Source organism: Acromyrmex echinatior, chromosome 6 (genome assembly GCF_024713525.1).
Source record: "Acromyrmex echinatior isolate Ae372 chromosome 6, ASM2471352v2, whole genome shotgun sequence".
NCBI lineage: Eukaryota > Metazoa > Arthropoda > Insecta > Hymenoptera > Formicidae > Acromyrmex > Acromyrmex echinatior.
Window position 1 is genome coordinate 11,321,780 of NC_141857.1, and position 18,051 is coordinate 11,339,830.

Consider the following 18,051-nt stretch of genomic DNA (forward strand, 5'->3'; position numbering starts at 1 on the left):
CAATCTTTCCTTCTGCCAATTTCGAAAATGAAGTGGGATCGTTGCACAAATGCGAAGTAGCTCCGCTGTCTAGACACCAGTATGACGGTCTGTCGACGGAAGTCAGCAACGTTTCGTAGACGTGGAGACTCAAGTCTTGAACACTTAAATCTTCGGCGTTCTTCGCCGCGACTTTCTTCTTGTCTTCGCAGTTGATTGCCTTGTGACCTTATCTTATGGTATTTATGGCATTTAAATCTGAATGGTTCATTGTTCGTATCTCCGCTCGGCTTTAGGCTTAGATGTTTCCTCTTTAGGCTTCCTAAAGTTACGTTTTCCTGGACGGTTTCTCGCCGAATACATGGCTTGGCTCGAGTTTCGTATCTCATTCAATCGTGCTTCATGCTTTTCAGTGATTTTCACTCTCAAAACATCTAGGATTGGAAGCGAACCTCTCGACTTAATGGCATATCTAAAATTCTCACATCTTTCGGGTAGATTATACAATAACATAATGGATAATAGGTCGATTCTTACCTCCATTTCCTCTACTTGTCTACGACATCGAAAAATTTACCTAGATGGTCCTTCAGATCGCCTCCGTCATCCATTCTTTCATGAGCTGCTTGAGCAATGTGACCTTTCGTGCTGACCCCTTGGATTGATAAATTCCTTCGAGTTTAAGCCATACTTCTCTGGAAGTGACGTATTCTTTAATTTGTTTCAATTAGGACGGACTGATACTCAGAATGATGTCTGATTTAACTTTATTGTCGGCGGTCGTCCATGCCGCGATCTCAGATGCATTGTTCGCTCTGGGCATCGGTCTTGCAATTTCACCGTTCACATAATCCTACGCGTCATTTTTGACCAACAGTGTCTGCATTTGAAGTTTCCATGTGTCATAGTTGATATGATTGAGAGCTTCGATTCTAACGAGCTCATTTCTGCTTTGTCGTATTTCGGTTTCACTCAAACTTACGTAGGCTTTGCAATAGATCGGTTATGTACGTACACAATTATCTCCGTCGAGCGGTCTGGGCCCATAACCTGTTAAGATTAGTGGAAATAAACACGAGCGGCTTAACAGTATACAACTGTATATTTCACAGTACTACATAAAATAAGTGGCGTTTCATATAAATGGATCATATGTATACCGATTATCTCGTATAAGACTTGACGCGCGTGAGCACGGAGACTAATATCAAGCGTTCGTAAAATCATTGCAAGCGAAGCGACCGCTGATGGGCTACAGCGTTGGAGTGTGCGCGCCACTCACTGTCTGTGTTGGAACGTCTGTCTCAACAAAGAGTATCGTCAAATGAGCTCTTAAATTCTGAAGCCCTGAAGACAAATTAGAAGACTAATTACGATGATTATCTAATAAATTTAGTTACACAACTCCATACAATCCAAACAAATGCTCGTGAAAACGTTATAAAAGCTAAAGTTAAATCAAAAAAACATTACGACAAGAAAATTAATCCACAGAAATTCAAGCCTGGAGATAATGTATTTTTATTAAAGGGATCAAAACGGAAAATCTCCCGAAAAATTTGGAGATCAATATACTGGACCTCATGAAGTCTTGGAAATTTTAAACAAAAATAATGTTAAAATTAAGATAAAGAAAAATAATCATCCTAACCGCTTGCGAATTTCTCACATTAAACGAGTTCATAATAATTAAATAAATCAAATCGACATTTCAAATAATGGATTGTTGCATCAAAGAAATAACCGTCATATTTATATTAATAATGTGGACTCAAGAAACTTACGGAAAAATAGGATACGACTGTGGCTCCGCAGCAGCAAATTTAAACTTATTATCATTAATAAACGTCGAAGAGTGTAATATTCCCTCACAGAATGTAAACTCTAGCAAAGTCTATATACAAGTACTTCAACTCAACGATTTTAAATCTGTGAAAGTAATATAATGTAAAATCGAAACAGATCGTAAAAAGATGCGGGATGTTTTCACATACGATAGATGTATATGGGCAATTCTCATACATAGCCGATGTATCTCGAGATGCATGTCGACGCATATCTATGGAAGCTTCGAAATAGCCGGAATTCACATAACAGGTCTGCTATCTAATCAGACATCACGTCCAATAGTTTTGGCCGGACATGTTAAGAATGACGGCACATGTATCGGCAGTGCTTATTCTGATCCTTATGAAAATTGGGGAAATGTCATTGTATTAGACAGTCTCAAAATTACCTTACAAGATTATATCGCTGACGTTCGGATAAACACAAATCGTACACCTCAGGTCAGGAGTAACCTGTGAACTAAGTTCCACTCATTGCACTGACATAGAGGGAGGGGATATCTTTTGGGATCCCGTACCTGTCGATCATTGCAGAGTTTCCAATTATGGCATACTATACAATGGATATGCTAATGAAATACTTGATGCTAGCAATGAGCGATCTCAAACAGTCTACTCATCACGACCAATATGATTCTGTCTTTAACTAGCACTGGAACATATATCACCTGTGGACATATACTTAGAACCGAACATCCAAAATTAATAATTTTCAAAACGATGTTTGGTGCTGAAGTTTTTAAAAGCTCTGGCTTTATAGCAGTAAACATCGATATCTTCACATACGTAAATTCAAAATTCGTATATGTAGAAAACACGTTCGCACTCAAATTAATTAACTATACAGAAATATATTATTGCAACAATGTCAACTTGAATATCGTATGATGCAGAATGCATTATCCATAGCCATTAGATCGCCTGACGTTATCATTTTATGAAGGGATCTGGATATATGGCACTTTTGGCAGAAGAAGTAACTCACATGGTAAAATGTGTATCGATCGAAGTAAAATTAGCTTGAACCATAGAATGTTACGAGCAGCTTCCAGTAATACGAGGAAACGAAACATATTTTCTGACCCCGCAAACGCATGTAACACGTCACGGAACTCAGATTATCTGTAATTCTTTTACACGTATCATCTGTAATTCTTCTTACCAACTTTTGGGAGATTCATGGTATAAAATTATGCCTTAACCGGTGGAGACATTACCACCCACCTTTATGAAATCTTCAACTAAACCGTCATGGAAATACATCAGTCCAGGAGCACTAACGATCAGTGGAATATATTCACAAAGCGATCTGGAAGAACTCAAGGATCACATAATGTTCCCCACAGAGCGACCTGCAATCCTCAATACCAAGAGGCATATTAGGCAGGAGGCATATTAGGACGCTGAACCATAATAAATGGAGGATCACTTTCTAATCTCATAGACAAAGCATCGATAGAAAGAATCGCTATCTCTGCTTGGGGAAAATTCTGGAATAATTTTTTAATCTTTGGCAATATCAGCGCTGGATTAATCGGGATATATTTAACATCACGAATAATAATAAGTTTTATATATATTGGGTAAGTTTTATATATATTGGGAGTTTTATATTGTATATAGAACTATATATACATATATAATCTAATAACTATAATCTAATATCTAATAAATTTAATTTTTTTTATTAATAAATGTAAGTCATTATTGTAAATAAAGATTGCCGGATTCTATTAATTTGAACCATCTCTCGTATTTCTTTCCCCCTAAACACCTGAGATCGCACGAGTTCAGTCCCAGATCAAAAGGATTAAGTTCCTTGATTCAAAAAGTAGGACAGACGTTCGCACTGTCCCTCGGAACAGGTGTTATAGTGTCCCTTCGGGACGTTGACCCACATTCCGGGACCGAAAAAGTGCGTACGACTCACAGGTGTTCGCCTCTGCGCGTATACCTGTGAGATTAAGTCTAGCCATCCTTCCATACCCTCTCTATTCTCCCTCATTGTCTCCTTCACCGAATTTCTAAGGGTTTGGAAATACGTAATACTATATTGCCTCATTACCCTTGATTTATATTAGTTATACGTATATTTTATAGATTAAAGTATATAAATTTAAAGTATCCCCTATATAATAATTGTTTTTTTCAATATTAGAATATTGTGTATATTATGATGTGTGAATATTTACACAAATTAGAGCTAGAAGTAATTTATGCTGAGATATTCATGCAGATATTCCTTATATTTATTTATTACAATATTGCAATTAAATTTTATGTATACATAAATACACATTATATTTTATATGTATACGTACAATTTTAATACTGCATATTTATTCATAGGGAATGCATAAGTAGTTTAGCATAAATAATCTACTTCTATTTATAACGTGTGTATATTCATACATTATAATATACATATATGCAATATTATTATATATTTAAGTCTACACCACTTATCTATATATTTTAACATGAATAATTTCTACATCTTTTTATTAAACGTAACAAAAAATGAAATAGCTACGTATATTATATGTGTAATATATCTATGTATTGCTAATACATGTTACATCCTGACCTAAAATGACATTGTACAAAAGGAAAAATGCTATTACGGCCATGTGTCAATATACATTGTCAATACTAAAAATCTATAGTTACATATATTACATATTTTCAATACTCGCAGTTTATATCGGTAACAGTCGTAATATCACTTTTTCCTATGACCAATGTCATTTTAGGTTAGGTATAACTTGTATTATTGTCAATATATGGACACATGTTGCATATACATGTATATATATGTATGTATATATGTATGTTATAGCTACTCCATTTTTTGCTATGTCTATCAAAAAGAGAGATAGAAGTTATCTATGCTCAAATATAGACATATTACTAATCTGGAGACACGGTAGTGTCTTGGCGCTAGACAAGTCCAATATAGTATATTATACGTGCAATATTAAATTATACGTGTATTATAATATGTAATATGTATAATGATATATATAAAATTTAATTCTAACATCGTATATAAAAAGACATTCATGAATACAACTTACAATTACATTTTATGTGTATTATAAGGTATGTGTACATACACAATGACACATTATGTTTTTTGTTATGTTTGTGCGATGTGAATACACACATTATACAATGTATGTACATAAAATTCTAATATTGCATATAAATAGATAATATTGCATATAAATAGATAATATCTGCATGATTATCTCATGAGTAACTTTTATCTGTTTATATAATGCGCGCACGCGTGTGTGTGTGCGCGTGTTCACATAAGGTCATCTAAAAAGTATCCGCGGTTTTTGTCACTAGATGGTGTTGATGGTCAACACATCTAGTGACAAAAAACCGCGGATACTTTTTAGATGATCCAATATATATAATTTTCTATATTGAATATATGAATGGACATGTTAATAATGTATATACCATAAGTATCTATCTCTTTTTAATAGACAGAGCAAAGAAAGTATGAAGAATGTATTAAAATGAATTGAAATGGATTCAGATTTTTAAAAATATTGATTTACGAATGTTAAAATTAATGCTTTTCAATCCTGAATGCATTTTTATTCATTTATAGGAATTATATGAAGCATATCTCTATTCGGATAGAAAAAAATTTCAATCCATTTAAATTCATTTTCGTTTGCTGGGATCATGTATCCGAATGTGTATTTTAAATAGCGAATACTTTTTTTTTAATTCAATTAGATTCAATTGGATGCAATTGGATTGAAAAACTGCATTTTCTATTTAAAATTTTGAATTGAACAGTATTCACAATATGTTGTGTATGCACAGAAAACTAATATTATTTTTAAATTAAAAGGCATAGAGAAAATGCTCCATGCATTTCTTATAAATGAATAAAAATGCATTCAGAATTGAAAAGCATTCATTTTAACATTTGTGAATCAATATTTCTGAAAATCTGAATCCATTTTAATTCATTTCAATTCCATTCTCGTTTGCTGGGATGTGTAATGTTGTCTTTATTTATTGATAATATATTATTCTAACCTAAAATGGTATTGGACGTAAGAAAAAAGTAACTACTATGGCTTCGATATAACTATTAGTTAAAAATCTTTACTTTATGTATATTACAGTTTAGTACTGATGGTATATATTGGAACACGGCCTACATTGCATGTATACATAACACAACTGTATTTCTAAGGCTCGATTCCACAAATATAAGTTTATTTTTAATCCCGGTTTATTTTTTCTCAATTTTAAAATTGGAAAATTTTCCAAAATAAAATAAATCTTACATTTGTGGGATCGAATCTAATACATGTTTTCGTCCCTGAGCTCAGATGGTTATGTAGAAAACGGAATAAAAATGTCGATAATTAATCGATTGAATTTCTTGCTTGATCATATTAACTCAGAGGTAAACATCTTATAGATTGGAAATAAAAACCTGTAATATCGATCTTGATTAAGTTCTGCCGTTACTCCAGCATCCCCTTAAGAAGTCATGAATCAGAGGGCTGCATTAGTGCGTCTTAAGACATTACTTAAGATAGTCTTGAAATAACTCAACTATGATTATCGCCTAGATCTACCGGAATAGTGGCTCGTATTGATTCCGCGTCGGTAAGTTCCGTTTAATGAGATATAGGAAAATAAATTCCCGCGGATTGGAAATCACATATACGTACATAGGGATACATTGCTGATTGTGTTATGTGTAGTCATTTTAATTTTAATTTGTACTTTCGCCTTTCTGTATATATTGGGTCATCTAAAAAGTATCCGCGGTTTTTAGATGACCCAATATATACGACATTCATGTTCTGATCATATTGACTTCCATATTTATCTGGAGATTAATTACCTTTAAAATTATATTTAGATTCCTACTCGAGTGCTATCCAGGTATCACTCTATTCTTATTATTTACCGAATGTTAAACAAGGAAAATACCCAGATGAAAATTTGAGCACGCTTCAGCATGTTGATTAAGGCTCTCTGTGCACAATAGAAAAAAGGAGGAATTAGGAATACAGAATAAACGATTTCAACTTATACAGAAATCGTGTATTCTGATGTATTCGATTTCTGATTGCAATTGTTTATTCTTTATTCCTAATTTCTTATTCCTTCTATTGTGCGCAGGGCCTAACTATGCGCTTGTAGGAGACAGTTTTCTCTGTTTAAACCAACTTAACGAGATTAGTTTTTATGAGTATATGTTGTACATGTATAGCTGGTCACAGAAAAGTTGCAATACATTTTCTTCGATGGGTTTCGGAACGCAGCTTGCTCTCCGAGTGGTTCTTACCCATGGATCTATAAATAAGAACCAATCGCTCGGTCAGCAAACTAGATTTCGAAACCCATCGAAAAAAAAGTGTTGCAACCTTTCTGTGATCGGTTGTACACGCAAGCATCAGCGGAATCTGCAAAAGAAATTGACGCATAACATAGTACATAAGCGAATCAACTAATCAGAATCTTTCCTTTCCTCTTATTTCATGGAAAAGAAGAATTTCGATTGGTTGATTCCCTTGTGCACTATGCATTATGCGTTATGCAAAGTCTATGCTGCGGCTAATAAATTTGCGCAACAGAAAACGGCGGAATCGGCGAAATAAAGCCACGACCAATCGCGAACGTTTCGCAGTTTCGCATTCCATGGGAGCGCATCCTGAGGATTGGTCGTGGCTTCATTCAGTCGATTCCACTAAAATGTGTTTTTCTTTGTCCCATGGAGCGGAATTTTTGGAATGCGCAATTAGTGCTGACCACAGTGAATCACAACAGTCTTCCCGTAGATCATTTTCATTATATCCACTGGAATAGCATTTGTCATTGGCTTGTATTGATTGCACATCTGCAAGTTTCGCTCCATGGGACATAGGAAACTAAATTCCTGCGGATCAGAAATCACATACATACACATTGCCCTATCTTTATTTTGTGTACCCATTTTTATTTTAATTTTCGTCTTTCTGTACATTATATTGGGTCATCTAAAAAGTATCCGCGGTACTTTGTCACTAGATATATGACCATCAACAAACATCTAGTGACAAAAAACCGCGGATACTTTTTAGATGACCCAATATTTCAATTCTAATATTGGGCAGGCGAAAGTCTACCAACCAGCGAAAGTCTACCACTCGGAGGAGAGAACAGGCCTGGGATCGAGATGAGAAGCGCCCTGATATATTGTATTTCTTTGTTGTCGTCAATTGTTTATGCAAAAATGAACCTGATGTTCAAAACATAAATGATAGCTTAAATGAAACTTAAATGAAACTCAGATGATTTATCCGATTGGAACATTTGCTCAAGTATATGAGGTACAAGATTTAAGAAATCGATTAAGATTGATAGTTATGGCACACAGAAGAATCAAGATTGTTAATCACATTTTTGAGAATCAAAAAGTAGAACACGGTAGAACACGGTACGGAAAAAATATATTTAATTATTGCATATTGCAAACAAAGTGACATTTTATAGAAATTTAATGTTCTGTTATTTGATATAAAAATTTTCTTAAATAATGTAATATAAGGTTATGAAACACTCAAGTTATTATGTGAGTAAACTTTTTTTATTCTTATCTTAACTTTTTTTATTCTTATCAACAATCTAAATTTTGTACAGATGTTTCGACTTCTATTGGGTCATTTGCAATGTTCAATAATAAATTTAAAAATGTTGCCGTTAATTACGCAAGATGTTCACAAATTAAAATACATATAAAAAGCGCATGATGTACTTGTATGTTGACAAAAGAAATTACAGGAGGAAACGACCTAGATACAAACAGCTTCACATCAGAACTTGATATTAATCGAATTCATAAGTCACATAATCATATGCATATGTCTATTATACCGTGAATTTTTTCTCAAATATAAAATAGATTGATATAGTGAATTCAATGTAAAAAAGATATATATACGCTTCATATTTCTTTTACAACTGCTGATTAAAGTTAAATCGTCCAAATTAATTGAAAAAAATTGAGTACTAAATGCAATTAAAATTCAGCGATATCACAAAGATTCTTAAAACTGTAGAACTCTGAGATGTAATGTCAGAACATTAATGCTGAATTTTAAACCGTTATTCTTTATTGAATTAAAAAAATTTTTTTGTTTAAATTGGCGTGGCCCTGTTCATCGATTATTCTGATTACATTGTCTTGCCTATTTTATACAGAGAATGAATGTGATTATTATTTCCATTAAATTAAAAAACTATAAATACCGTTCCTGTAGACGACACAATGACCAGTAATCAGGAATCATTGCGTAAAAAAGCAAGAATAGAATTATAGAAAGAACTAAGAGAATAGATACTAAGAGAATAGGTCAACCTAACAACATGAAACAAACCTACAGAAATAAAACTGCAAGTACATGCGCCTGAGAAGAATACAGAATTTATATATAATATGTTTCCATACATTTTTATTATATTACTATTTATTAAAATTATATGTGTATATATATATACACACACACACACACACACACACACACACACATATGTATATTTATACAAGATTTGTTCGCATTGCATATTTCAACACCCAGTAAAAAATGTTTCATACATTAATATGCATAAATATTTATAAACACAATCATATATGATATATGTCCATACATATTCAAATATCCCTCTTTCTTTTGTAAAACTACTTTTTAATGTAATAAAAAATCTTTTTAAAAAAAGATTAAAAAAGGCGCTAATAATATGTGCTTCTCCAATAAAACTTAAGTATCCAACTTAATTAATAGTAATTTTAATTTTTCTTCAAGGATATTCATATTGAAATTCTTCTTATTCCAACCCAAGTAATAACAACTTTAATTCTTTATTAAAAATTATTATTTTTCGAAAAAAGTGAATGTATCCAATGAAACATTAAAACCCAGATGCTAAATTAATCAAGTTAAGTTTTATCAAATTAAAAAGTAAAACACAAATAATACTGTTTCTTATTATTTATACAAACTTATTTTTAAAAAAAGGTAAAAAAAGCTCTAAGCATGCGTGCTTTTCGTGAAGAATCATTTGGGCCGGTTTCATCAACACCAATTGCTTAAATGACCGTGGAACTAATTGTGTTTGTGTTTGTTGTTTAGTAGAATTGATTACTTATGGTTGACAGTTAATCATCGATTCGGCTTAATCGAGTTGATGAAACCGCCTCTTTGTACATAATACTAACCCAATTAATAGTAGTTTTAATTTTTCTTCAAGGATATTCTTATTGAAGGACTTTTTATTCCAACCTAAGTAATGGCAACTTTAATTCTCTGTCAAAAATTATTACTCTTCAAAAAAAATTAATGTGTCAAATGAAAAATTAAAACCCAAATGCTACAATCTTAACTAATCAAGTTAAATTCTATCAAATTAAAAAGTAAAACACAAATGGTATTGTCTCTTGTTATTTACTTAACTCAAATGATATATATCATCCGAGTTAATTATTATTAGGTGTTGGAATTAATTCGTAGCGTTTTACAAGTGATGGGAAGTACTTTCATTAATGTATTTTTTAATGCTCATGTGAAATAAATAACATTCTTTCATTAAAAAACGCTACGAATTAATTCCAACACCTAATACATAAAAAATTTTTCTATTTAAATTAAATTTTTTTGTTTTATACGGTTAACTCTTTAATTTTTTGTAGTAACATTTAAATTGAGCAAAGCAACACAATTTTGTGATAATGTTTTGTATAATGTTTTGAAGGAGAATTAAATAACCACTACTTTAGTTGGAAGAAAAATGTCTTTGAATGAATTGTGATATAATAATTTAATTTAAGAGAAATTTAAACCATTTGGAATAGGCTGATCCTTCAATAAGGTATACGTATATTAGGTTTCACGCACAAAAATTAAAAATCGTACCATTTGGATTAAGTAAATAATAATAAAGATAGTATTACTTGGATTTTACTTTTTTATTTTTACAGAAATTAAACTTGGCGTAGAATTAAACTTCGCGCCATAGTTGTTGATATCAATTCTTTTATACAAATGATATATATCATTACATTAATATTCATTTACATTATTTAATTTGACATGGTATAAAGAAATGGGATTTAACTTTGCGCTAGTTTTTGATATCAAATCTTTTAAAAAAATGATACATATATTCATAATATTACAAGTTAATATTATTTATAGCGTTTTACAAGTGATAGGAAGTACTTTCATTAATGTATTTTTTAATGCTCATGTGAAATAAATAACATTCTTTCATTAAAAAACGCTACGAATTAATTCCAACACCTAATATAATTTAGTATTCGAATTACATGGAATTTAACTTGGCGTCAATTGTTGATTAAATCTTTTTTACGAATACTACATAAAATTTTGAGGAATTTCACTTGGTGCCAATTTTATTGATATCAAATCTTTTATACGGATGATACATATCATTTGAGTTAAATAAATAACAAGAAACAATACCATATGTATTTTACTTCTTAATTTGATAGAATTTAACTTGATTAGTTAAAATTATAGCATGTAGGTTTTAATTTTTCATTTGATACATTAATTTTTTTCGAAAAGTAACAATTTTTGACAGAAAATTAAAGTTGTAAAAAAATATTTAAGTTAAAATAAGAAGCCCTTCAATAAGAATATCCTTAAAGAAAAATTAAAACTATTATTAATTGGATTGGATACTTACAAATTATTATATGCAAAGAGTCGGTTTCACCAACTCGATTAAGCCGAATCGTGATTAACTGTCAATCATTAAGTGATTGATTAAGTGGTCAATTCTATTAAATAGCAAACACAAACACAATTAATCAGTTCCACAGTTATAAATACCGACCTTAAAGCAGGGAAATGAAAATTTTACTGCAGTGTCTGCAATGTTGCTTGCATCGCAATATTTCATCGCTGTGATCAACTTCTTAATCGACTTCAATGACTAATTCGGTTCATGAGGCAGAGCGACTCTTTTTTTGTCAAACTTTTACTTATTTTTATGCGAAAACGCATTGATTGGATGTATTTTCATCATTGTTATTAAACCCGATTAAAGGTGCCGTACAAATGTAATCACAGTTCCTTAATAACAATCTCGATATTATTTGGATAACCTAGACATTTAATTACGCGAAGATATTGAGAGTACAAATTAGTCCGATCCGTTTTTTTGTGTTCAAAAATGCATTTATTTCAAAACAAAATGAATGAACAGATTAATTAATGTATTGTCCATCGCTGGCTACTACTTTTTCCCATCTCTCAGGCAATTTTCGAATTCCATCTCGAAAAAATGACTCGTCTTTGGAGGCGATCCAATTTTTTCGATTTCTGCGAAAGAAGTGAACCGATGACTTGCCAAATTGTGCTGCATCCTTCGGAACAATCAGTAATCAGAAGGAGCAATGTCCGGAGAATACGGCGAGTGCGGTAAAATATTCCATTTGAGCGTTTCTAAATATTTTTTTACGACTTTTGCGACATGAGGCCGAGTGTTGTCACGAAGAAAAATAATTTTATCATGTCTTTGCTCGTATTCCGGCCGTTTTTCTCGCAATGCTCAAACGGATCAATTGTAGCCGATACCGATCGCCCGTAATGGAATCGCCAGGTTTCAGCAGCTCATAGTAAACAACACCCTTTTGGTCCCACCAGATACAGAGCATGATCTTCGAACCATAAATGTTCGTCTTTGGTGTTGATGTTGAGGTCGATGGCAACGATTGACCGGACTTAGCGTAGTATTTTTCCTTCTTGGGATTGTCGTAGAATATTCACTTCTCATCTCCAGTCACAATCCGATGCAAAAAACCTTTTCTTTGTTGTCTTTGAATCTATTCGCAAGTGAAAAATCGCCTTTCAACGTCTCTCGGTTTCAATTCATAAGGCATCCAATTTCCTTGTTTTTGAATTATTCCCATGGCTCTCAATCAGAAACGGCTTGTTGAGTTACTCCCAATGATTCTGCAAGCTCCTCTTGCGTTTGACTCTGATCTTCTTTGAGTAATGCCTCTAAGTCTTTGTCTTCGAATTTTTTTGACTGTCCAGAGCGAGGCTTGTCTTTAATGCTGAAATCTTCATCCTTGAAACGTCGAACCATTCCCTACATGATTTATCAGTTGGAGCAGTATTACCATAAACTTCGACAAGCATTCAATGGGCTTCAGCTGCACTTTTCTTCCAATTAAAGCAGAAAATTAGAACTTCCCGCAAATGCTTGGTTAACACAAAATTCGACATTTCAAACACAGTAAAAATCATGGTTTTTGTATGAAACTCAAAGCGATATAAACTGAATATTATTAGCAGATGTCTTAACCTCTCTAAAAATGTCAAAATCAGCTGTCATTATGAACCATTCACAATAGCCCGAGACATCTATTGGAAAACGGATCGAACTAATTTGTACTTCCAAACATCGACTAAAAATATTTTTATCAATATTTGAGGTAACCGGAACTTATTATTATATATAATGTAGCTTTAGCCACACTCGCACTTATTCAACTTCTCCGCGATCGTGTAACCATAAAAAACAATAACTTTAACTTATAATCTCTGCAGAGTGTAGAATGTGTAAAATATGCAGAATCGTCGCAGCGCTTACAATGCTCGCTGACCATGTGTGATGTGACCATGGATTGCTAGCGCCACATTTGCCAAAAATTCCAAAAAGACATTATCCCCATTCTGTATCAACGACGATGATGACGATATTTGTTAATTTTTTCTTAATAAAAGTTTCAGTTTCGTATTTTTCGTCGCAATATTTCCGTTTGTAGAGCACATAGAGAAAAAATAAAAACACTTTCATTATATCCCGAGCGGTTGCAATCGATTAAGCATATTTAGAACTTGATCAGTTCTTTTTGAGATCCAATAATCTCGATCTGGCACAATTTGCTGACTCGCGTAAAGTAGCCACGGCAGTGTCGCTGCGCGTGGCTTAGCACTACCAGTGTCTCCAGATTTTTGTACATTTTTTATATGTTTACTTCCTGTTTTGTATACTTTAGAAAACTTTTATACATAAGATAGGTGGTCACACACACAAAGAAAATATTCGCAATGCTTTAGCACAAATATTTTCGAATGAATGTAGCATAAAATGTTCATAGAAAGAACGATGTCAAAATTTTGCTGTATGTAAATTGCATATTTGATTGCTATTTTGAAAGGAATGTATATTTATATGTATATTTAATATATAATTTATTTCAATAAAAGAAATATTAAAAATATTGTATATAAAGAAAGTATTTAAGGGCTACAAGCAAATGAACAATTTTCAATATACATTTATTGTAACAAATGTTTCGACCTCTTTATCGGGTCATCCTCATTATAGTGTTATTAATTTAAAATTCTTATAAACCGGCAATCATAATTGCGCAAAAACAGGTCGTTAGATGCATATTTAGAAGTTTGTGTAACATGTTCTTTCTTTGATTGTTCCATTAGTCCTTGTGTATAATGTATTGTATATTCTTGTTATATGATTTGATGAGAAGTAATAAATAATATAGATAGATATTAGAATTACACACTCCATTACTCTAACTCATGTTATAATCTTATATATATCTTATGTTAAGTAACTAATATGTTGATAAATAATTATATAGGATAAAGAATGTGCATATCTACCTCAAAATCAAATATATTTAAGTCCAGTAGTTAAAGTGCAACAATTTTTTTAATGAATGACATAGATGATACAGCAATATGCGATTTTTTGTGAAACATTACTTACAAGCGAAGAATTAGACATTAATTATATGTGTGTTACTAGTGAACTCCCGATGTTATAATATATGATAAGTAAGATCTGTAATGTGTATCCTATTTTGGTAGGGATAGACTAAGAAGGAAGAATAAATGTAAAAGGCAGAATGGAGACAGGAATCAAGAAACAAAGAGAAAATATGAAGGAGAAAGAGACTGTAGAACATTTTGATAAAAATCTGATAGAGACTCTGTTTCATTTTGTCTGTTTAAACTTATTTTTTGTCTCTTTATATGGATTATCTCGGAAATCAATCTTTTATTGTAAGAAAGCTCTTTGTTCAAAATTTTTACGTCTTTCCAGTTAAAATTATGATTATGGTTAATACGATGTTCCGTAATGACAGAAAGAGAACCTGTTTTTTAATATCCGAGATGTGTTCTTATAATCTTCTTTTCAACTTTGTCTGGCCTACGTAACTAACTTCACAATCATTGCATGAAATCTTAAAACAGCATAGATTAGGTTCTAATTTATCCTTTCCTTTGTTATGAAGTTTTTTAAAGCATTTGGGATGGAATATGCTAATTTGCAGTTAAACATATTAGTTACATAACATTACAATTCGAAGCGCCACTACGGTCTAAGTATTAAGATGTTGAACTAATATATATATTATTCAAACGAATGAATTAATTTCAGAAATAATAATTACGTGTCGATATGGTTGTCGACATTAACGCAATTAATCTGAAATGTAATAATCCCCCCAAAATTCCCCAAATTAATCTTAAAAAACTGTAATAAACTTATTGCGAAAAAATATTGCCTCGGCCGGGAGTCGAACCGGATCTCTTGCATTCCGTGCGAGCGTCCTGAGCCTTTAGACTACCGAGACCTTAGCAATAATTTTTCGCAATAACCGATATGTATCGAGAGTAACGCATTATTTCAGCGCGCGTTTATAAACAATAAGATAGGAAACAAGACCGTTTATATTAAATAACATTACAATCCGAAGCGCCACTACGGTCTAAGTATTAAGATGTTGAACTAATATATATATTATTCAAACGAATGAATTAATTTCAGAAATAATAATTACGTGTCGATATGGTTGTCGACATTAACGCAATTAATCTGAAATGTAATAATCCCCCCAAAATTCCCCAAATTAATCTTAAAAAACTGTAATAAACTTATTGCGAAAAAATATTGCCTCGGCCGGGAGTCGAACCCGGATCTCTTGCATTCCGTGCGAGCGTCCTGAGCCTTTAGACTACCGAGACCTTAGCAATAATTTTTCGCAATAACCGATATGTATCGAGAGTAACGCATTATTTCAGCGCGCGTTTATAAACAATAAGATAGGAAACAAGACCGTTTATATTAAATAACATTACAATTCGAAGCGCCACTACGGTCTAAGTATTAAGATGTTGAACTAATATATATATTATTCAAACGAATGAATTAATTTCAGAAATAATAATTACGTGTCGATATGGTTGTCGACATTAACGCAATTAATCTGAAATGTAATAATCCCCCCAAAATTCCCCAAATATTAGTTACAGGTAAAAACTTTCTGAGATAGACTTTACATATGGTATTGTAAAATATTTTTCTTTAATGTAAATATTTTGTGTTAAATTATTATTCTGCCTGATATGATATTTTAATCTATTTTTAATAGTGCAAAAGATAAGAAAAGAGGATAGCCATTCTTTAAAAAAATATGTATAGCATCTATTGAGTTTTTTTCGTGAAAACGTGGATGAAATAATATAATAATTCTGTTTATAAAACAAATAATGACGCTTTTTTTGTGACAGAAAGGTTGTTGTGAATGGAAATTAAGGGACCTACCAGAACAAGTGGCTTTTTTGTCTGTCAAAAAAAAAATGATTTTCTGATTTTCTACAATGATGATAGTGTCCAAAAAATTTAATCTTCTATCCAACCTGATCTCCATAGTAAATTGTAGTATAGTGTGTAAAGAATTAAAAATTTTTAAAACCTGATCGATGTTATTGGTAGGAGTCGCTAAGATTATGTCGTCGACATACAGAAAATACAATAATAATGTGTATTACATATATACAATAATTGTGTATGTAATTTTTGAATCGCAATTTCCTTCAAATCCTGCATCACCATATCCGCCATTACAGGCAACAATGTTGAGCCCATTGGCGTCCCAAAGACTTCTAAAAAACTTTGTAAAAGGAAAAAAACGTGGAGTTCAGAACCAAACGCCCTAGAACATATCTCTACCAGAATAGAATATACATTACAGATCTTACTTGTCATATAATATCGGGAGTTCACTAGTGACACATATATAATTAACATCTAATTCTTCACTTATAAGTAATGTTTCACAAAAAAATCACATATTGCTATATCAACTATGTTACTCATTGTAAAAAATTGTTGCACTTTAATTATTGGATTTAAATATATTTGATTTGAGGTAAATATGCACATTCTTTATCCTACATAATTATTTATCAACATATTTAATTACTTAATATAACATGAGAATATTAAATGAATATAATTATCAATTATTTATCAATTAATCACTAATTGTTATATTAATTGTTAGAATAATGGAGTGTGTAATCTATCTACATTGTTTATTACTTTTCAAATCATATAACAGAATATACATTGTACACAAGGACTAATGGAACAATCAAAGAAAGAACATGTTACAAAAACTTCTAAATATGCGTCTAATACGGCCTGTTTTTGCGCAATTATGATTGGCGATTTATAGAGTTTTAAATTAATAACACTAAGAATGACTTATAAAGATAAAGAGGTAAAAACGTTTATTACAATAAACGTATATTGAAAATTGTTCATTGGCTCATAGCCCTTCTTAAATACTTTCTTTATTTTCAATTTATTGAGCCATATTATCTATTTTTGTTATTTTTAAAAATATATTTTTTATTAAAAATGTATTAAAAATATATTTTTTCTTTTAGAAATTATTTTGGAGTTACTTTTAATTTTAACTGAGAAAGAATTAAATAACATAGCTGCTGAATGGTTCTGCTTCACTAAACAACAATACGACAGAGAAATGAAAAATTCTAAATATCTACAATAATTTTCAAGAATAGAAGTAAAAAGAGAAAATCGCTTGATATAAGAAAGTACACCAAAAATAAAATAATAGAGATTTAATAAAAAAGATTTAATAAATGATTATAAAATAAAGAGGTAGATATATATATATATATATATATATATATATATATACCTTCTAGGAAATACATTCCGTATTATTATTCTTTATATTCTGTAGAAGATATATATCAGGATAATCTAAAATAAGCATTTTTTATCATTATTAAAAATTTTGCAATAATCTAGTCTTTCAAAAAATAATCTTATTTTTAAGTTTTCTCTAATATTTTTGAAAATGTGATACTTTCTTTTG

The 18,051-nt window shown here is 31.4% G+C and overlaps 1 protein-coding gene and 1 pseudogene across 18 annotated transcripts in view; one reads left to right on the plus strand and one right to left on the minus strand.

The window, feature by feature from the left end:
- The window catches only part of LOC105148557 (intraflagellar transport protein 81 homolog), a 588,627-nt gene that overhangs the window by 277,264 nt on the left and 293,312 nt on the right, over positions 1–18,051 (minus strand). Inside the window, exon 13 of one of the 18 annotated variants that reach the window (XM_087406975.1) lies at positions 6–1,029. The exons of the other annotated variants lie outside the window; for them this stretch is intronic. Within the exon in view, the coding sequence (XP_087263101.1) occupies positions 999–1,029 (31 nt within the window). The 3' untranslated portion in view covers positions 6–998. Of the gene's footprint in view, positions 1–5; positions 1,030–18,051 lie in introns of those variants that run through there. 18 annotated transcript variants of the gene reach the window in all.
- LOC147909432 (uncharacterized) lies at positions 1,036–16,799 on the plus strand (annotated as a pseudogene).